We start from the raw sequence: 21507 nt of genomic DNA, 5'->3' as shown, positions 1-21507 counted from the left end.
AGTTGTATCTTGCTTCTGTCTCTTCCCACTTTACCTGGCTGGGACTTCCAAGGTGAAGATCACCATGGAGAGGGCACAGCCCTACCTGGCTCCTGGTTTTGATGGGCATGTCCCCAATGGCCCAAAGTTAAGGGTAAGTCCAACCTTTGACCCAAGGTGGCAAAGACTATCTTGATCAAGAAACTGCCTTTGCGTCCCTAACCCCCTAAGAACTTGCTGGGAGTGCAGGGAGGAGATGTTGCTGCTTGACTCTAGGTGCCTGCAGGACGATGGCTCGGAGAAACGGCGGTTTGGGTGAGAGGACGTGGGCTTCCAGGGCCCAGCGAGATCTCCTCCTCTTTCTCTGGATATTATTAATACCTTTAAATGTGCAGTTCCCCACAAAGATAAATAAAATATATGCTACCTTTTTGTACTTATTGCTTAAATGTTACCTCATTTATAAAGATTTTACTTATTTACTTTTAGAGAGAGGGGAAGGAAGGGAGGAAGACAGAGAGAAACACCAACATGAGAGAGACATTGTCTACTTGCCTCTCCCATGTGCCCCGACTGGGGACCCGACTTGCAACCCAGGCACGTGCCCTGACCGGGGAGTGAACTGCTGACCTTTCACTTTGCAGCCTGATGCCCAAGCAACTTAGCCACATGTGTCAGGGCTAAACAGTACCTAATTTAGAACCCTGCACTTAGTGAAAAGGGAGAGGAAGGAACTGTTCTGGGCAAAGAGAGTGCTGCAGCCTCACAGCGTCCTGCTAAAACCAGGCAGGAAACGAGTGAGCACCATGTGCTGCACTCACACAACGGGCAGACAGCTGGTCATGAAAAGAAGTGAGTTCTGACACCTGCTGCAGTGTGGACAGACCTTGAATATACACTAAGTAAAATAAGCAAGATGCAAAAGAACATTTTATAACTCATTTATACAAAGTCCCTAGAATGGTTGAATTCATAGAGATGGCTGACGAGAAGCTGCCCACAGCTGGGGGAGGAAGGAACAGGGCGTAGCCACTGTCAGGGAGGGGGTTTCTTGCCAGGGTGGTGCAATGGCCTAAACTCGACTGTGCTGATGGTCACAAAAGCCATCGCATGGGACACTTTCCATGGCTGAACTGCATGTGGTGAGAATTACATCTTGATTAAGTAGCTGAAACATTAACACATGGAGGGGAAAGCCCTGGTCTCTGGCTGCAAAGCCAGGGCTGGTGTGGGTCTGCTTGGCTGTAGGAGACTGTGGGGTCCTGTGCGGCTAGAGGGTCCCCATGCGGTCCTTTCGTACGTGACCTGGGACACTCACAGTGAGCCCTTCCCTGAATGAGGACTGAGGGAGGGGCATAGCAATTGCGCTTGGAAGGGACGACGCCAAGTGCCACCACCTCCCTTTCCCACACACCTCCGAAAGACCACCACCACACCACATGGCAAACAGCAGCTGCAGAGTGCCGGGCCACCAAGCAGCCACGGCAAGACTCCCAGCTGCTCACTCCAGGGCCGAGCCCAATGGGATGGAACAGAAACGCCACTGTGGCACAGAGGTCCAGACCGACTCCCTCTTACCTTGGAAGTCCCTCAGCCTCATAGCTCGGGCCTCGGCCACCTTCCTCTCCTCTTCGGCCTCACTGAAGGGCCCTTCCTCCTCATCTGGACAGCTGTGGGGTTGCGGGGACAGGTGGGTGACAATGCCTCACAGGCTGACTGGCCTCTGAGATGGGCACTGAGAGGGTTATCAACAGAACTGGCTGCTAAGAAGTGTCTCCCTTTGTGACAGATTTATGTTAATGGAGCAGCAGGAAACCGTGGGCCATCTGCTGGGTGGACTGGGAACTAGGCATCATGCAAAGCTCCAGGCTGGGGTCCTGAGGAGTCCCCTGGCCCAAGAAGGAAGGACAGAATGCTATGACCTGCTCCAACAGGTCTGCAGGAGACCCCTGCAGGAATGGTGGTTGGTGGGGTGGGGACAGCCTGTGTGTCAGGTGGAGTGTCCCACCAATCTAGAATTTAGACCTGCCTGGCCCTGTGTCCTCTGGCCAGACATCGGGGCCTTTTTTGCAGCCAACGGGTTGAGCCATTGTTGCTGAGCCAGGTTGTTGAAAGAAGCTGAAATGGTGCCATCTATCCCCTCTGAGTAAAGGTTGGACAAAGTGCCAAGGTAGAAAGAGGGAGAGGAAAAGCAAAGGAGAGTCCTGTCTGCCTGTGGTTTCTGGTGTTCTCTTGGGTAAATCAAGGTCCCATCCAAGCCGCAGAGCATCTAAGCCAAGGGGGAAACGGCCAGCAGAGGGCGCCCACTCACCTCTCCACGGCTCTGCGGATCTGGGCCATCCAGGCGTTCCTCTCCTCTTTGGAGCTGGTGTGGATCTCGTACATCTCTGGCCCTTGCAGGGAGGCGCTGATCAAAAACATAGCCTTTTCCTCATTTGCGACTTCCCTCACGATGAGCTTTTGTAGCGAGATGACAGGGCGCTTTGAGTCCTGCATGAGTGCAAAGGGGTGGGGAGGGTCACCTTCTGCCCTGCCGCAGGGCGCCCCATCTGTCTTCCAACAAGTGGGAGCAGACATATTTTACCATCTGGGCAAATAAGACACCATTGCAGTGCCATCCTTGTATCCGTTAATGTGTCTGTTTATTTTCTAATTTTTAAATCTTTTAATTTACTGATTTATAGAGAGAAGGAAGGTGGGGGTAAAGAGAGAGACAGACAGACAGACAGGCAGACAGATCGATTTGCTGTTCCACTTACTGATGCATCACTGGTTGATTCCTGCATGTGCCCTGACTGGGGATCAAACCCGCAACCTTGGCGTATCGGGGTGACTGTAGCAACCTGGCCAGGGCCTTTTAATGTGTCTGTTTAATGTGCTCAGACAGATGTGTTTCAGAATCAGTTACACACACACAGCACGAAACTCAAAAGAAACAAGTATGTAACAACAAATTGATCTTCCCAACCCTGGACCCCAGACACCCAGGGCCCCCATTGTTTCCGGTGTGTGCCCCATGGGGGGCGATGCGTCGATAGGTCAGCAAAATATGTGCTTTTAAGTGCTTGTTGTGGGCTGAATGGAGTGTCTGCAAACCCACGTGGTGAAGCTGTCACTGCCGGCACTCAGACTGTGACCGTTTGGAGACAGGGGCCTGTACAGAGGTGATTACGTTAAAATGAGGTTATCAGGGTGGGCCCTCGGCCCATCCGACTGGCGTCTCTCTCAGAGGAGGAGACCAGGACAGACGCACACGGAGGAACAGCCACATGCGGACACGGGGAGCAGACTATGGCCTTCCCCTGTGCCGCCCTCGAGAGAGGGTGCAGACACACACACAGAGTGCTAGACAGAGCAGTCCAATCCCGTCTGTGGTGCTGGGAAACCCCTGAGAGGCCATTTCAAATCCCTGGAAAGGTGCATGATCTCACCTTTCAGTCACAGGGGGTGCCTCCCTCGGCGGGCAGACCTGGAGGCACACCAGTTCTCCCAGCCCCTCAACTGTGGGGGGAGGGCCTGGAGCCCTCCCCTGCATGAGGTCTATGCTGTTAGACCCTGAAGGACCCGGGGGTTGCCCAGGAGAGCAGGGGAAGAAGCCAAGTTCCCGGTGGACATGGGCCGGGAAGGACGACTGGCATCCCAGCCTGACTCCACACTCGCCGGCTGCAGGGAGCTCCTGGCAGGCTGGGCTCCTGTGACAAAGGCCTTCTGGGGCCAGCGCGCTGTGGGATCAACACGGTCACAACACAGAGGGGTGTGGCTGCCTGAGCTTCTATCCTCAGTGATGAGCCAGCACACCCCTGGGAAGAATGCGGCGCTTTCCTGGCAAGGGCACTGGGTCTTTGAGGATCTGGGTACCGTGGCAGAGAAAGCCACCGAAATGCAGAGTGGCTAAAACTACAGAGGACGTTCATGTGAGCCCTTGAAGCCTAGTCAGGCCAACTAGACAGGACTATGTTCTCGGAAAACCCTTCGCCTGCCTTGCCAGAAACCCCAGGCCCTGGGGAGGACCCAGGACCACAGCAGCTGCTTCTCTAGCCCCCTTGCCCGGGGCTGTACTGTCATGTCCTTGGTGCAGGCCCGCCACCCCTCCTGCCAGTGCCTTCTGCACAGCCAGCTTTGAATCAGCACTTTGTGTGAAGAGAGGGGCACGTACCACAGAAGCAAAGACGTATTTCTGATCCTTTTCTTGTAGCAGCAAGAGCACATCAGTCAAAAGGACAGCAAGGACGTCTAAGGAGAGAGGACAGGAGGAAATGTGTGGGGTGACTCAGTCACGTGGGTTCCGCTGGGTGGCCAGGAAGGCGCGAAAGCCCAGGTGCCCTCTGGTGCCATGAAAAGGAGCCCGGGTCACTCTGAGCCCAGCACCTGATGCTTCTGCATGAGCCTATGGGTCCTTTTTCCGCTTCACACCATCCCACCACCTCCCTGGGTGTCAACGTCTCTCCCGCTGCCCTGCCGTCCTGTCCCAACGGCACCATGGGGGCTGGTCTCTGAGCCTCTCCTGCTGATTTCTCACATGTGAACTCACCTCCCCACCCCCTGTTCTACCTGCCCCCAGGTCGCCTGGGACCTGAGTGGCTGAATGCTTACATCCTGCCCCCTACCGTTGCACTGCGCTCTCATCCCCCTGTGCCCCTGGGCTTCTTTCCTGGCGGCAGCAGAGCTCTTGCCCTTGGATGCCAATCCTGAGTACATTTCAACACGATCGCTCACGCCACAATAAATATCACTTTCTCAGAGGGCATCATCAGAACCCTCTTCTGTCTGGATCCCCACTCTCAGAATTCTCCTGCACTGCAGCCTTCTGGCTACCTTGCGAGCATTTACGTACTTTTCATGATCCTTCTGTTTACTGGTTTCTTTCTCTCTGCCCACTGACTGGCACCCTGTGAGGGCCAGGGGCCCTCTGCCACCCGCGTGGGGCCTGGTGCACAGGAGGCACTAAACTCCATGGGTTGGATGCACATTGTGTACAACATGAACAAACACATTCTGTCATCTGACCACCCGAAGACTCTGTCACTCCCTCTAAGATCTTCACAGACACTGGTGCCCGTGGGCAGGTCCAGATGCTTCCAGAGGCTCATGGGGTGGACAGGGAATTCGGGTGTGAGTCTGAGCCCGCTCTGGTCTGGAGCTGCACCACGGACTGTGAGAGCCAGGTTCGGAGCACACCCTGAGCAGTATTGGGGAGCTTGGGAACATTGAGGCTGGCGGTCTGGGGGGCATATTCTACCCACGCCAGGCCCTCTGGAGGTTGGGTCTCCTGCAGGTGCACCCGCTACAGCTTGTTTGGAAGGAGCCCTGGAGCCTCACAAAGCTTCGGGTTTCTGCTCAGAAGTCATCGAGTTCCTATGCCCTCCTGGTGTGCACTGCACCGGAGGAGGGGGCACTGGTGTGACTGTCTCAGCCTCACCGCACCCCTGGCTGCCTGTCCCGTCCTGACTGCATGCAACCTCCCTTCAGCCCTGAAGCAGCCAGGCTGCGGTGGCCCTGTGCTGGCTGGTGCCATCCCCACCAATGAGAATGGCGCTCACTGATCCAGAGGGCACCCCCACTCCGCAGCGGTGGAGGGGCAGGACTCTACCTTTCAAGCGCCCTGACGCAGTCTTCCAGGACAGGGTGCCCTCCAGGTGCAGCTGCCGCTGCAGCATGTCTTCCTTGCGGAAGGTCAGCCCATTCTTGAGCTTGCTGGACGCCTTCAGGTCCATCTTCCCTGCAATCTCTCTGAGGCGCTGGCCTTTCTCACACTCGCTGACCTTGGTGTCCACTTGCGAGATGACGTCTCTGATGAGGGTCAGGGCCTGGGTCAGGTCTTCGTAGTCCTTGGTGCCAGCTGCCACACACAGCAGAGTCAGTGTATTTCTTCGCAATCGCAAACACGACAGAGGGGGACACACAACAGGGTCTGGGAGGTGCTATCCCTGTGGCCACTGCTTGGAGCACCCTTGGGAATCACCTTCCAACTAGAGTTTCCTGAGACACAAAGACTTCTCCAAAACAAAGACGGCAGCCCATTGCTTCACTTTCACCCAGACAGAGTGCCTGTGGGACGCAGCAGCTAAAGCCCAGTCCCAACGATCAGGATAGCCCTGCGAGGCTGCGCTGCCCTGCCAGGCCAACAAACTCCCTGTGCCCTCCAACTGTCATAAGACTCCCGCCGCCTCCTACCGCTACCCAGAGCTGAGGGCATGGCTTTGTGGCGGAGGAGCCTGCTCATTCTCCCCTGGCCCAGATCCCCTGGAGATGAGGAAGGCGTGGCCTCTGAGAACTCCCAGCTGGGCCGTGTGCCCTCTTCTCCTCTGCCCTCCTGGGTCAGGACACACCTACAGGGGTGACCCTCTCGTGGCCCCAGTCATGGACTCTCTGCTTGTCTGGACGACTCAGGAGTGGCCTTAGCAAGGGCACTTTCTCCAGCACTCATCCGCTCCCCAGATGCCTGGGCCAGGGACTGAGGGTAACGGCAAGCAGATGAGACCAGGTGCCCACCTTTCTTTTTTGGAAACCTCAGCACCCAACACAGTGGATTCTGCACGGTGGCAGCTCAGTTCACAGTCACCGAGCTCAGTAAAACCCAGAGAACCAGGGACAAATCACAGAGGGGTGCTCATCCAAGCCACAGCTAAAAGGGGGCAGGGAGACAGAGACGGCCCCCAGGCACCAACTGGCACGGCAGTGAGGCGGCCACACCTGCGGTGTTCTGGAGGATGCGCTCCACCAGCACGGGGTACTTGGTCAGGCGCTGAGTGACCAGAAGGATGCATTCCTGCATGCCAAGCCGTCTCACGATGGAAAAGTTGCCGATTTTCTATGAGAATAAAAACAAAGTCACAACATACTGACACTTCATCTCCTGCAAAACTAGAGAATGTAATTTGGATGGACACTGAGGCCGGAGGCCCCTTCCTCTTTCAGGGGACAGGGGCCTCTTTCTTCCTAGACATTTAAAGCAGGGTCACCTGCCGTGTATGCAAAGGCAACAAAGGCAGAGGCAGTCTCGCTTGCCGTCGAGAGGCCCTGAGGCCCTCTGAGAAGCCAGAACCAGCTGGGGGGTGGCTGTGGGAGCTGCCTGGAGAGCTGTGTGATGCACGCTGCACCCATGTGTATGAAGGTCCTGACCCTGACCGATGGCCACTGGAACCTTCCAGAACTAGACTGGGCCTGTGCCTTCGGAATCGGCTCCCTGCTGACTTCTTATGCACAACTCTGGTGAAGAACCCAAGAAGTGTTCTCCTGAAGCCGGTTCTCGGTGAGGGCCGAGAGCAGCTCTCCACAGCGTGCCGCCCACCTGGCCTTTCTGTGCTGCTGCCCGTCTGTACTTCAGAAAGGCTGGCACTGACAGAGAACTAGGAAAGCTACTGGGGGGTGGGGGGCAGTGGGATGGGGTTCTGGGACAGTGCTCTGCTCCATATCCTTCTGCTTCACCAGGGCCCTCCCACCTCCCAGGTGTTTCTGGCCCAGGATGTCAGAGGCCTATTCTGCTGCTCCACATAGATGAACTGAGTCCCAGAAGTGCCCCTCCCCCTTTCACATCTATTCGCTTTGATAACAGAGCGGAATGAAGAGCATGTTATTCTTAACCACAGGCCACTGGTGCAGAGCATCACTTCAGAATGAAGCCCTCGAGCACAGGCACTGGTGGTGGAGCCCTTCAGGACCAGGTGACAGGGGCTGCTGTAGAGCCCGGTGGCCTCGACCAGCTGCACCATTTAGAACACAGGAGGTGGGGCCTTGCCTGACCCGGCTGACTTGGGCTGGCTGAAGTGTTTTTTTGTTCTGAGCTTTGAGTTCCACACACTGTTAGGCAAAAGATGGGTATGTGTCATCATCCCTAGGCTACGGAGGAACACAAGGGGACGAGAGAGAGGACAAAGGTTTGGAGTAAGGCATGCCTGGCATCAGCCAGAGTGCTTGAAGGCCCCATGGGTGGCTGTGGGGGGCAGCTCTCAGGGAGGGCCAGCCCCTTGGAGTGACACGGTGTCATCTCGACATTCTGATGGTGGTGGTCAGCGGGTCCCACCCCGGGGTGTCTCAGGGGCCACCCTGGGGGCTGAGGGACAAAGCTTGAGCTCTGCTTTGCACCTTAGGATTCTCCAGGAGATTCCACTGACACGTTCTGAATGAAACAGAGACTTGAAAATCATTTTATAATAGGTTCCTTAATCTCAAGCTCTCCAAACAGTTGTGTGGGAAAAACCTATGGCAAAGAGGATGCATTTTTGATTAAACAAAAAAAATTTTTTTACCTTGATCAAGTTTTGAAACTTCTTATTTTGCTGCATCAGCAACTTGTAATGACTGACCGCTTCGTTGTGACCACTGCAGAAGACACCATACTTTTCTTTCATTCTCTCTCCATTTTCACCTGAAAACTGAAGGAAGCCCATGGGATGTTACCGAAATGAAACATGGAAAATGCCAGGGAGCGTTTTCTTCCAGTTTGTCTGACTCTGCACAAGCCCCGGGTTCACCAGGGACTACACTGTCCTCTCTAACCCACACTCACACCCAGAGACACTTTACTGCGGGTGACTCACCGCAGGGGCCAGTAAAGGTAAAAGGAGACAACTTTCTGCTAAATGGGCATTACGCCAGGGGTGTCAAACTCATTTTCACAGGGGGTCACATCAGCCTTTCGGTTGCCTGCAAAGGGCCAAATGTAACTTTAGGACTGTATAAATGTGACTACTCCTTAACAGTTAAGCGAGAGCTTGGCGCTGCTGCCGGGTAGAACAAGGTGCCAGGCCAAATAAAACCAGGTGGAGGGAGGGCTGGATTCAGCCCACGGGCCTTGTGTTTGCCACCTGTGCCTTATGTCATCACAGGTTCTGTAACAACTTCCCGAAATCTGAGAAGGACAAATAAATTTAAGCCAAAGAATGTTAGAAAAATTTAAAAGCAAAAGGGGCGTTCTTCTCATTCACTTGAACGAGCTGACTCGGAAACTTTGGCACATCCTGAGGCCCGACGAGGGGCTGGGGGCCTCTGCAACCTTGGCCCAGGCTCCGAGGCTGACTCAGAAGTCAGTCCGGGGTTGCCCCTCCCATGGATGGCTCTGGTAGCCAGAGATAGCCACAGACAGGCTTCTAAGAGCCAAAAACATGGCCACTAGGACTTAAAATAAAGACCAGCTAACTAACCAAAGAAAAGCCCAGACGGCAGCCCTGGACGGTGTCTGCACGAGTGCAGTGCTATGTAGGTGCCTGTGGTGTGGGATTGTCAGCTGCACGCCCCACTGGGAGAGCCTGGGGCCGCTGTCCTTTGGAGCAGCAGGTGCTCAGCCCATGGGGTGGGGCCCAGTCCAGTGTGGGGGCGGTCCTTCCCACGCCAATGGTTTTGAGACAGCAGCAGGGTCTGACACCACCCACCTGGAGACAGCATCAGATGCCGCAGGCTAAGTGTTCAGTCTCTCAGAAGTGTCCCCCGTCCCAAGACAGCAGCTGTCACCTGAGCTCCTGATGATGAGCTATAAAGTAGAGGTTCCCAATGCCCCCTTCTCGGGCTCGAGGAATTTGCTAGAGCAGCTCATAGAATTCTCAGGGACGTGCTACTCACTAGATCACTGGTTTGGAAGACATGCGTGTGGGGAGGGACCCAGAGCCCCTGTGCCCTGCCCAGGTGCCCCTGTCACCAAGCCTCCATGTGCCCACCACCTGGAGGCTCTCTGCACCCTACTGGATTCTGTGGATGCTTCACTACACAGCTCTGTTGGCTTAATGATGGCCACTATGTACTGATTCACCTTCTGGCCCTTCCTCCCACCTGAAGTTGGAGGGTAGGACTGGAAGTCCCGACCTTCTCATCAGGTGGCTGGGTCCTCAGGCAGTGAGCTCCCACTCTTAGGTTCTTTCTGAAAGTCACTTGCCCACATGACCAATGACGCTTTCATGCTCTCATCACTCGGGAAATTCCAAGGGTTGTGGAAGCCATGAGCCAGGAAGTATGCGAGAAGACCAAATGTGTATTTCTATAAATCACAATACTGTCGGGAGCTGTCTTTTTGTTACTGGAAAGAACAGAGCCTAGAGGGGCTTCACCTGGCCTCGCCCACCTGCTGCGTCAGGAGGTCCCCGACTTCCTGGATGACGTAATTCCGGTCGCTGCCCTCTTCCAGTGACTCCTGGCGGCGCTCCTTCAGCCGGGAGAGGAAGTGGCTGTGCATCTTGAGCAGGTCATCCGCACATGGGAAGAGGCGGCTGGTGGCCTCACTGCTGAACTGCAGCTCCTCCTGCAGGGCCCTGGAGTAGACCTTCAGCATGATCTTGAGCGTCCGCACATGGTGCACCTCCGTCTGTATCAGCTCTGCGGGAACCGGGACAGCAGCACTTACCTACCGCAGGGGGCGAGCCCTGGCTTGGCTCCTCCTGTGTCCCACGGGGGCACTCGAGTGTACTGCCTGCTCACCATGCACCAGGCTGGCTTCTCAGTTCTCCACCAAAGTCCGAGTCCCCGTGGGGCAGCTGCCCTGGGCCAGGCCTTCCCATACCAGTGCTGCAGGAGTCCCAGTGTAAGGCAGTGGCAAGGGGTAGAGTGACATCAGGAGAGGGAAGACCCTGGGTGTGCACTGGGACCTCGAGTTCACAGGAGGGTTTCATGCCCAAACTCAAGCAAAGATGTTTTGAGGCTGTCTTTAAGCCAGAAGACTGGACAAATGCCACCCCATGGGGTGTGCAGCCCACATACCTCAACTGCATGTGACTCAGTGGCCGACTCAGACACTGACAGAAAAGCAGGCTCAAGTGAGGCTTTAATTCATGTGAAGGGCAAAGAAGGATCAGGTTTTATGTTGGAGTTTTTCTGTCATTCAAGTAAAGGCCTGAAAGCAGTTAGAGGCAAAACCAAGGGCCACAGCGCCAGGCCCGGTGCCCAGAGGAAGCGGTCCACGGTTGTCCGGCAGTGGGAACAGTGCGGCAACTGGATGCCCAAACGGACGCATTCGGTCTTGTCGTCCTGTCCCTCCCTACAGGGTCTCTGGCCTGGCTCTGGGACCTCGAGGGACGCATCCAGCAGGGCTTTTCTACACACCCACATCCCACTCTCCTCCGGCCCGGGCTGGGGGCTGAGTATGTGAAAGGCGGGAGGAAGTGGGGGCCAGCGACGTCACTGAGGAGAGTGTGGGGACCCAGAGCTGGCTCTGCTGTGTGGGATAGAAAGTGAGAATGCTAGAAATGCCAGAACTGCCTCCCAGAATGCCAACAAGGGACAGGAAAATCCCTCCTCAGGTGACACAACACTGTCACTTTGGGGGATGGTTCCCTTAAGAAGAACAAGGGACGGCTTTGAGGAAAGAAAGGCCTCAGGTTCCAGTGCGGTTGCCTTGGGCCTTTGTTGACCTGCTGAGAGGAGCCTGGAGGGACGTGGGTGGGGCACCCAGCACAGCCGCTAGCCCGGTCCTCTGACAGCCAGTGGGAAGGGGTGCTTACCACGACACCAGTGCCAGTCAAGTGAGGAGAAAGGGACAGGCCCCCCGCCCCCTGACCACAGCCACACTCAAGCCTGTCTTCTCTCTCAGAGGCCCCAACAAGGTAGGGATGAGTCAGGCCCAGGCATTCGGCCATCCTTGTCCTTGGGGATATCCCTGATCACCTTGTCCCTGACCCTCAGGCAGGGCTGTCCTAGGGGAAAGGAGGGAGTGGGTGACACAGTCTTAGGAGGCAGCAGCAGTGCTACCCAGATTCCCAGGTGGAAATATTTGAAGAAAAAATTAAAAGAGAAAATTTTAAAAAAAAGAAAAGAAAAGAAGAAAGCAAAATGCCTGTGTGGGGTGTCTCCTCTCACCGTAAATCACATCTTGTCTCTTCACCACCTCCTTCTTTTGTTCCTTTGCGTACGAGGGCTCCACAGAGAGGCTCCACGACTCGGCCTCAAACTCACGGCTGTCGGATTCGATCTCACTCCTCAGGGAGGCCGTGCAGGAATCTGCGGGAAGAGCAAGAGGCCACTGCTCAGGGTGCCCCAGCCTTCGACCCACGGACAAACCGACGCGGCGCCAGCCTTTCCCAGGGTGGGTGGAGACCACGGGTCACCCACCAGTGAAGGAGTCGGGAGGGCTGTACCTTCCAGAAAAGTGGACTCAGCAGTCGGGGGTGTGAGTGGAAGGGAGTCGTCACCCGCCTGCTTAAGTTTCAAAAGTACAGAGTCGGCTTCATCCATCTCTCCTGTGACTGGTCTAAGTAACAATCATAAAAACAATCATTTCAGAATATTGGATTAAACATGCACACCCCAGTCTATTAACGCAAAATAGACTTAATCAATCTGCTTAGTACTATTTGAGAACTTGGTGGATTTTATTATAAGCCTTAATTTGGTCACGAAATCACTGTTGAGCGTTAGAAGTCTGCCCACATAACACCAGGGCCTCTTCCATCAAAACGCACTTTCAGCTCAGATACAGTTCCAGTGCGGATGAGTCGTGTGCTGCCCTCACTGGCCACGGGCACCCCCCCAGGGTTCTTTCTAATGAGAGTTACGTGGAGGGTGGGGGAGACCCCGCTCAGAGGACAAACACCAGCACTCCAACCCCAGCAGCCCTCACAAGGATCACCGTGATGGCATTTTTCAGCATTAGGCTTTCACCAGGAACACTGCTGAACTCGCAGTCTCTAGGGAGCCATCCTGGAGCCCTTGAAAACCGGGTCAGGGCAGAAATTCACAGGATGCATCCTTTGCAGGACCTCAGGGAGACTTTCAGCCTCATCTTGAGTACAGAAAGGGACCCTGGCCAAGGGTCCTTCAAGAGCATAAAGCAAGGTGGCTGCAAATTGCCAAGTCTACCCAGAACATATTGTTTGTATTTTTATTTTTTAAAAATATTTTTTTAATTTATTTCTAGAGAGAGGGGAAGGGAGGAATACAGGAAGAGAAACATCAATGTGTGGCTGCCTCTCACATGCCCCCTACTGGGTACATAGCCCACAACCCAGGCAAGTGCCCTGACTGGGAATTGAACCAGCGACCCTTTGGTTCGCAGACCAGCAGTCAATCCACTGAGCTATGCCAGCCAGGACAAACACACTATTTCTAAAATAGGTAAAAGAATGAGTCTGAATTGAGTGTTAATGCTGCACTGCTTGGTGGGGGGCCCAGGAGCAGATTCCCACAGTGGAGAGTCTGTTCTCGGAGAGGCTGTCTGCAGCATCCCCGGGCAGTGCTGCACTCCGAGCTCCCTCCCTTCCTCCGTGCCCCACAGCAAAAAGGGCCCTGCTTACCCGAGTCTCGTGCCCGTTCCCACTAGGCTGGGTGCTGACTGTGGGTCCCCCTTTGGCGAGACCGTCATGCCGACATTCCTGGACAGGGCCAGGCTGCCATTGGACAAGAGGGTGGCCCTTGGCTGCTCCTTCAGGGATGCTGTGACGGAGGCAAAGACAGAGTTGCTATGAGAAGGTGGGCAGGGTAGTGCAGGTGGCCAGTCCTGAAGGCCCGTTCTGCCTGTGGCCGCAGCACAGACAAGATGTTGGAGGTCAGCAGCTCGTGATCTAGAAGCACATTCTTGCTCTGTTTCCTAGGAAGGGAGCTGCAGGACAGCTCGGGATGGCGTCACATGCTGGCTCAGTCACCGCCTTCAGGATGTGCTTCCCTGTGTTCATGGCTGGGCTCCCAGATGTGGGCCGTGTGCTGTTTTAATCCCATGGGACACAGGATCCTTCTAGAAATGTGAAGCTGTGCCTGGTCTTACTGTATTGGCTGAAGCACCAACTCTGGAGGGCAGGAAATTGGTCCCTAATGTGACGGCTTAGGGTGCAAATTGCACTATATTTTTTCTTGGTAAAATAATAGCAACAAAGCATCCCAACACCCTTTCTGTCTCAGCAGGGAGTCAAATGCAGAGAGCGGTTTTGTTCACTGTAAAGACGCTAAGATGAAATGCAGAGCTCTGTGCTTGGTGTGGCTTGTGCCGACATCTCTCTCTGTCTCTCTCTCACATACACACACACTCAGAGATCACAGGGTGTGGTATGAGTTCTTATGAACGCACCCTGGTTCATAAGAACTCTTAACAGAATCTGACCACCAAGGTGGATGGCAGGCTGTGATCCCATTTCATGTGATGACTGTAAACCAACCTAATGTGCAAAGGGGGATCCAGAGGGTGGTCCACTTGTCTGCTCGTTAATTTGAGAGTTGAGCTCTCAGAAGCACACTCTGCGATCATCTGTGCCACGGAGCAGAAGGTGCAGCCCTTAGAAAGCCCAGCTCCATGAGGCTGGTCCCCCTGCTGTTTCACAGGCCCACTGCACCAGGCTGCACGTCTTGCCTGGTCTCAGGGTGTGCGCCCCGTGCAGAAGTGCTGCTCCGAAACAGCTGCAGCGTTAAAAAGAGAATGTGTCAGGTGGCCTGCGAGACCCAGCTCCCCGGTCCCCAGCGCACTGAAGAAAGCAGCTGGAACTCTGGTGTCAGTCTCCGCAGCAGGGAGATGGTCACCCTCAGGGTGGGCACAGGGCTGGCCCCAGAGGAAACTGTGTTTCTTTCAGGAGCTTTACTGGGGAGAGGAGCTCAGTGTGCTGAGTGAATTTTAATTTGGTGGGAATGTAGGGAGGTTGCAAGTGTGCAGGTGGCTGCCTATGCATGAGAACATTCTGGCGGAGGAGTGATGAAGAAGCTCGTGAAGGGAGACTTCACCACGAAGTGGCGTGCTGCTGTGTCGCACACAGATGCACACTACCCCAGCCATTCACTCCTAACTTGGCTCAGCATGGCGACCCCAGGCACCGCAGCATCAGGACCATCGGTGGCTAACAGTCACTGCTTGTAGTAGACAACTCCCATTTGCAGAGGCGGGAATCACAACAGCAAGGCCTTCACAACCCAGATCTGTACCACCTGACCCCGCCCAGGCCACTGTGACCTCGTCGGACAAACAGGAGACTTCCCGAAATGCATCCTTCGCCCAGTGTCCTGGTACAATGGACATACTGTCCCTGTGATCCAAGGTCCTGCCTGAGGTGGGGCAGACGCTGCTTCGATCAGAGAATCCACAGGAGAAGAACGCCCCCCCAGAAACCACTGGTTGCAGAGGCCAGGCACTCCTGACCCTGCACTGCTCAAGGGCCGATGGCACTTGTTCATTCTGATTGCCATCTTGTTTCCCGATACAGGACAGAGTGGAGGGCAGTGCTTCCCACGGAGCAGGTCGGGGAGTCATTTATTTTCACGACAGTTTATTCAGTCATAGGAAGGAAGGACCCTCTAACACACGCTACCACACAGATGAGCCTTGGGGACATCATGCTTCGTGAAGCAAGCCCATCACAAAAGCACAGACACTGTCGGGTTCCACTCACATGAGGCCCCCGAGCAGCAACTTCTCACTGGCGCACTGCAGGACTCTCAAGGACTATTGAGTCGGGGCTCCATTCCCTTAGATGTCAAACAAAAAGACAACAGCTAACACAACAATCGCCCTCTGGTGTGAGTGAATCAAAATTACACCCATTTTTTGGTCAGATCAGCAAAATATACAATTTTTGGTGTGGTGCAGAATTTTAGTAGTTGGTTTACGTGTGCCGGGAGACGAGAAAGGCTAAAGACTGCTGTCCTGGAGGACTCAGACCCACAGAGACTGAGAGCAGACAGTGGGAGCCAGGGGCTGGCGGGGGTGGGGAGTGGGTGTACAAAGGAGACGAAGTTTCAGCTGAGGAAGGCGAGAAGGTTCCAGAGATGAACGGGAGGGATGGTTGTAACACTGCAGAACTGTACTTTCGCATATTTGATCACTCCTGAAAAAAAGGAACGATTGTCTCTTTGGGGTGGTGGATGCTTCTGTGCCTGGACGGTGGTGCTGGTCACTTAAATCCACATGTGAGAAAAAACATCGTAGAACTATGTGCTCGCCTTTCCCACACATAAGAGCACATGTAACAACTGGCAAACTCTAAACAGGCACTGCCCCCGAGCCACCACCGTGCCAGCGTCCGTGTCCTGGCTTGGACAATGGATTACGGTGGTATTAGACAGTATTTCTGAGGACACCTGGCGATGGGCACACAGGGACTCTACTATTTTGCAACTTCTCGGGATTCTTCCCATATTTTGAAATGAGGAGTTAGTCGGTTCTCAGGACTCAGTGGTGAGGTTCTGCCAGGTCTTGTGGTCACCAAGGCAGGGAGCCCTGACCCTTTGCTCACAGGAGAGAGGTGGGGTTAGGCCCTGTCACCACCCAGCCACACCTTTCTCAGTCAGGCGACTGCCTTGTGTTCCCTGTCTCTGTCGAGTGGCACCTTGTCCACTACACACTGTCAATGCACGATCACTGAATTCGTGACCAACAGCACTGCCAGTCCCATCCGCCACACGTACTTCTGCGTAACGCCCGCTGCAGCCTCCTTGCGCTCAGGGAGGACACGAGATGGCCTTCCTCTTGGGGCCACTTTAAACAGTGAGTGGAAGTGAGGAAGAGCTGGCACCAAACACACTGCAGAAAGGGCTCGCAGCGTGGATTGCGACAAGGGGTGGAGCACAGGCACGTCCCACCTGGGCCGAGTCATCCATGTCGGTGGCTCCATGCTCTGGCTGCTCTGCTTGTCCGCAGGGACTGTGTGGAGCCCAACCAGCGCTGGTCGGGGGAGCGGGCACATGCTAGCAAGTGGGCGAGTTCACAGACACAGAGCCTGTAAGTAATGAGGTGGACTCCATTAAGTGTGAAGTGAGCGGTTATTGTATTTTAGAGTGCCCGTATTTGCTCAAGCCCACACCACAGAGCACTGACATTCTTTCATCTTCTTTATGATTCATTATGCACACACTTCCCTAAAGTATCTGAGATGGCCTATTCGGGGGTGACTCTTACAGAAAAGTTTCGTGATGTCCATTTGGTAGCAATGTTACCTGAGAAAAATTATCCTTTTTTGTCTGTAGTAGTCTAACCACCACACCACTCAAGCTACTTGACTTTTAAAATAAGAGACGGCCACCATTCAAGTCTTTCTGTAACATACATAGCCTTGGAAACGACTGCTTGATCAGGACATGAATCAGTACCTCTGACACAGGTCAGCTGTGTAAGTCATGCCTTTCTATTCTATATTTCGGATGCTCTGACATCTGGGGGCCCCGGCGTATCCTGGGATGGCTGTGCTGCTCCCACCCCCGCCCCCAGCTGAGGGGTGGCCCACTCCTAGAGAGGCCACGACTCACAGGAGTTCCGAGCGAACCAGCCAATACAGAGCCCACACCCCCAATCACCTGCTGCCAGGAGCTCTCACCCTCAGGGCCACCACTAATCAGCCCAGGGCAGATGCCCCAGAGCAGCCGAAATGATTCACACGAGCCAGTCCTGACCCACTCACCCTAACTCACCCTTCCCTCCCCATGGAAACCACGCTGCCTCCTGACAGGCCTGGTGCTTCCCCACGTGGCCCTGGTGCTTGCCACAATGGACATGAGCCTGGAAAATATGCCGAGTGAAAAAGGTCAGCCACAAAAGCCCACATGTTATAGGTTCCCCTCCACAGCAAATGCCCAGAAGAGGCAAATCCAAAGAGAGAGAAGGTAGATCATGGTGCCTAGGACTGGGGGAAGCCTGGAGGGTGACAGACAGCTGAGGGGTATGGGGTTTCTTTCTTGGGGTTCTAAAATTGATTGCACTGACTCCAAATGTACTATAAGCCACTGAGCTGTACATGTAAATGGGTAAGCAGGATGACATGTGGAGTACAGCTCAGAAAAGCTACTAACAAACTCGGTTGAGGACCAGCCATTCTTCTGCAGGAGAACCAGCTGCCTGATTTGCAGTTCGACACCTGGTCTGAGTGTATCACTGTGACATCGGCTGTGGGACAGAAGCACACATTCGTCCTGCTATGGTGTGTTCCTGAACCAGACAGCCGTGGGGGACAGGTGGGCAGGGGTGTGGCGCTGGAATGCATTTCTCGGAGCGGCTTCAGCAGAGTGCTGCCTCCCACTGTCTGCGAGGCTGTGAGGGCCTGATTAGCACTGTCTGCCACCCACTGCCTTGAGGCTCTGTCAACTGGCATGCTCCAGGCCCATGTGGTGAAGTAGGAAGTAGACAGTGAGTGTGGGGAAAGTCGTTGCCTGGAGTGATGTGCACACCCCACTTTCAGCAACACCACTAACAGCAGCCCGCTCCTGCGATTCTTTAGAAGCTGGCGTGGTCCCTCAGCAATCAGACTGAGCCTGCCAGGCAGACCCCAGGATCCTTACCCACACTGCTGTACTTGGATGGCAGACCCCACAGTGTGGAGTGCTGGGCCACAGGGGCTGCTTTCCAGCATGGTGTGTTCGCCATGTGACTGACAGTCTGTCTGTAAGCTTCCCCTCCTGCACGTATGCACAACCCACAAGCCTTTGTAGGAATTATAAGGACCACAAGGAAATTTCATGAATGTGACTTAGTAGTTACAAATCTGTTGAAAGTAATTTTTCAAGAAAGCTTAAAATGACCTATCAAATGATCATCTTAATTGGTTTTACATTGGCCTTTATAACCTTGAAACATATTCACTGGCTTCTAGAAAAACTGAATTTCAAGCAAGAATTTTACATGCTAAACAGCAGGTTCTTCCCGCTGCTGGGTGGGAAAGCAGCTGAAAACATCCTTCCATGGCAGCTGGGCCCCGACACAGAGGTCCCTGCAGTTTTCTGCGAAAGGCCACGCAAACAGACCAGACAAGAGGCATCTTCAGGTGGGGACAGCCATCCCCAGCAGCACAGCAGTTCCCAAGGCCTGGCCTCGAAATAACGGCTCCTGTTCTCACATTTAGTGAGGTCCTATGCACCCCTCCTGGCCCCCATTCTTTGTCTCAGCGAAGACTTTCCTTCCAGGCCAAGAGTGTCGCTGTCTCTGGGGAGTCCTACCAAGCATGAGCTGTGGTAAGTGTTTGAGAGACAATGAGAAAAACCTGATACAAGATGACACTTTCAGTTCACAGCTCCTGGCTCTTTTGATACCTGAGAACAGACGGAATCAATGCCCAGGCAAGTCACTGATTTCTTGGCCCTGCTTCATTCTGATGTTACACAAGCGAGATGGTATAAAAAAGAAAACTACAGAAGCAAAAACCCTCTTAACCCCATGTTTTAGGGCATAGACTAAAACAAACAACATAAAAGGTATTTCGTGGCTTAGAAGATGATGTAAGCCAGAAGGAATACTCTAAGCCTGTTTTATACCTTCTCCCAAGGTATATGAGCCTCCTATTCCCAAATTAAGCCAAAGCCAGCAAACAACATTAAAAACATCGTGGTATCTTTGTGGCTCTGTGTAGAAAATTTAAAGTCACAAAAAGGTATAAAAGTAGGAATAACCCATAATGCCACCGTCCACAGTTAATAGCTGCTGTTACGAATAGTTTCATAAGTTGAAAAATAATGTTTAATGCTGATGATTCTGAGATTTGTGTGGAAAAATCCCTCATAAATAGCATAAAGACAATATTAATACTAAACACTCATTTTTTGCATAAATACCACACAGGACGTGAGGGTTACACCATTCAAAGAGTGATACACAGCGGACCCTTGAACAACGTGGGGTCAGGCTCCGATGTTGGCAGTCAAAATGCTGCACGTGGCTTGTGACTCCCCCAGAACTGAACTATTCACGGGCTGCTGCTGATAGCAACCCTCGCTAACAGTGGCAATAGTTGTGTAATGCTGTACCGTGCACTGAACTGGTACAGTGAAGTGAGCCTGGAAAAGGAAAATGTTATTGCAAGTCAGAGGGAAAACAGAGGTATCGCGCTGTACTGTACTGACCAGTACTGCAAGTATTTGCTGTCTCACGTGACGCAAAGCACGGGAGATGGTCCACAAATTATTAACACTACACCTTGAAATGAAGGTGACGTGAAAAAGATGTTCATACTTATTTACCTGTGTAAATTCAGGCACTGGTAATGAAGCAGCAGCAATATGACTGCTCTGTGGTGGTCTAGAGTAATTGATACAATTGCTTCACCATAGTAAGGAAAGCTCAGAAAGATTTTCCAATGTATTTATTGAAAAACCTGTGGATAAGTGTACCTGTGCAGTTTAAACCCGCATTGCTTGAGGGCCTGTTGTACAATAAATACCACAGAACCGTATTCTGTAGCACTGCTCTATGAAGACTTGTGGAAGTTAAAACACACAGAAAATCACACCCATGTTCGTAGGCATAAAAATAAATGTACACTGGCTTTGTGCTTTTCACAAAAGCGAACTCAAAAGGGACCACAGATGTAAATGGAACATGTAAAACCATGAAACTTTCCCTAGAAAATAGGAGAAAATCTTCAGGAACTAGGGCTTGGATAGCAAACTGTCCTAAAGCCCAATGCATATTAAGAAACTTATAAATTGACTTCCTTATAACTAAAAACTTTTGTTTGTGGAAGATCCTGTTAAGAGGAGGCAAAGACAATCTAGAAAGAGGGAAGAAATATTTGCAAACCACCCATCTTACAGAGAACACTTGAAACTCAAAAGTAAAAACACAAACAACCTGTTTAGAAAATGAGCAAGAGATGAAGATACATTTCACTGAAGTAGACAGATCACTGAAAAGCATAAAAAGGGTGCTCCATGGCAGCAGCCACTAGAGAAGTGAAACTAAGGCTGCCCTGAGGCATCGCTACCAGCGCGGTGACATGAAGATGCTGACAACTCCGACTCTGAGTTTCTGTGAGGATGTGGACAAGCTGGAGCACTCTCACGCCGCTGGCGGGAATGTAAAGTGGCGTGTGCGGCTAGTCGGAAAACAGTTGGGTGGTTTGTGGGCAAAAAACCCCTAAATAATTGCATCCCTGGGTATTGACTTCTGGGTGGGAGGCAGGGGGCTACCTTGGGCAACAAAAACAGGCAACCATGTGCGCAGCGAGGAGTGGCCCCATTCAGCAGGCTTCAAACCAAGCTCTAGCCGGGCATAACCTGGAATAGCACCTCTGACAGGCGGTCAGGCCAGGTCCTGGGGCCTCAGGGCTCCCCTTCTGCTGGCACAGGACACCCATGGCTGGGGAGTGCCCAGGCCCACCAGGACTCTCTCAATGGGGCTGCTCTTTGCCCAGTGGCGTGCATCTCCTGGAATCAGCGGGACGGTGTGCTGCTGGGCCTCCCTTTCATGGTTTTGTTGTGGTGAAAGGTGCACAGTATTTATCATCTTGACCAAGCTGGTTGCATTAAATATGCTTACATTTACACATACATTGTGTAACCATCACCATTCTCGCTCTCTAACCAAGGCTCTCGTTCTCTCGCTCTCAATAAAATCTGTCTCTCTGAACAACAAGAAAATAATTTAAAATAAGATAAGATAAAATCTGTCTCCAATACATATTAACTCTCCACCTCCTTCTCCTGACCCCACCCTGGTAACCCCACTGCCACCTACTTTCTGTCATTATGAACATGCCCCTTCTAGGCCCCTCATGTACGTGGAATCACACATATTAACCAATCTCAGGTAGGAAGAGGCTCTCTGGTGGGATGCCACAGGGCTCTGTCCTCAGTGTCACCTGAGATAAGGACACAGAAGCTGTTACTGGAATCACAGATGGCACGAAGTAGAGGAGCTGCCTCAAGTGTCTG

The 21507-nt window shown here is 53.2% G+C and overlaps 1 protein-coding gene across 2 annotated transcripts in view; it reads right to left on the bottom strand.

The window, feature by feature from the left end:
• The window catches only part of ARHGEF18 (Rho/Rac guanine nucleotide exchange factor 18), an 83182-nt gene that overhangs the window by 7175 nt on the left and 54500 nt on the right, over positions 1-21507 (bottom strand). For both annotated transcript variants that reach the window (XM_028528745.2, XM_028528747.2), the window contains 10 exons: positions 13194-13332; positions 12039-12151; positions 11761-11901; positions 10034-10284; positions 8229-8354; positions 6673-6790; positions 5570-5818; positions 4136-4212; positions 2291-2469; positions 1558-1649 (listed from right to left, as the gene is read on the bottom strand). In XM_028528745.2, coding sequence (XP_028384546.1) covers positions 1558-1649; positions 2291-2469; positions 4136-4212; positions 5570-5818; positions 6673-6790; positions 8229-8354; positions 10034-10284; positions 11761-11901; positions 12039-12151; positions 13194-13332 — 1485 coding nt within the window. The remainder of the gene's footprint in view (positions 1-1557; positions 1650-2290; positions 2470-4135; positions 4213-5569; positions 5819-6672; positions 6791-8228; positions 8355-10033; positions 10285-11760; positions 11902-12038; positions 12152-13193; positions 13333-21507) is intronic.

The sequence above is a fragment of the Phyllostomus discolor genome, chromosome 13 (genome assembly GCF_004126475.2).
Source record: "Phyllostomus discolor isolate MPI-MPIP mPhyDis1 chromosome 13, mPhyDis1.pri.v3, whole genome shotgun sequence".
NCBI lineage: Eukaryota > Metazoa > Chordata > Mammalia > Chiroptera > Phyllostomidae > Phyllostomus > Phyllostomus discolor.
The sequence above is the reverse complement of the archived record's forward strand: the minus strand, read 5'-3'. Positions and strand labels throughout refer to the sequence as shown.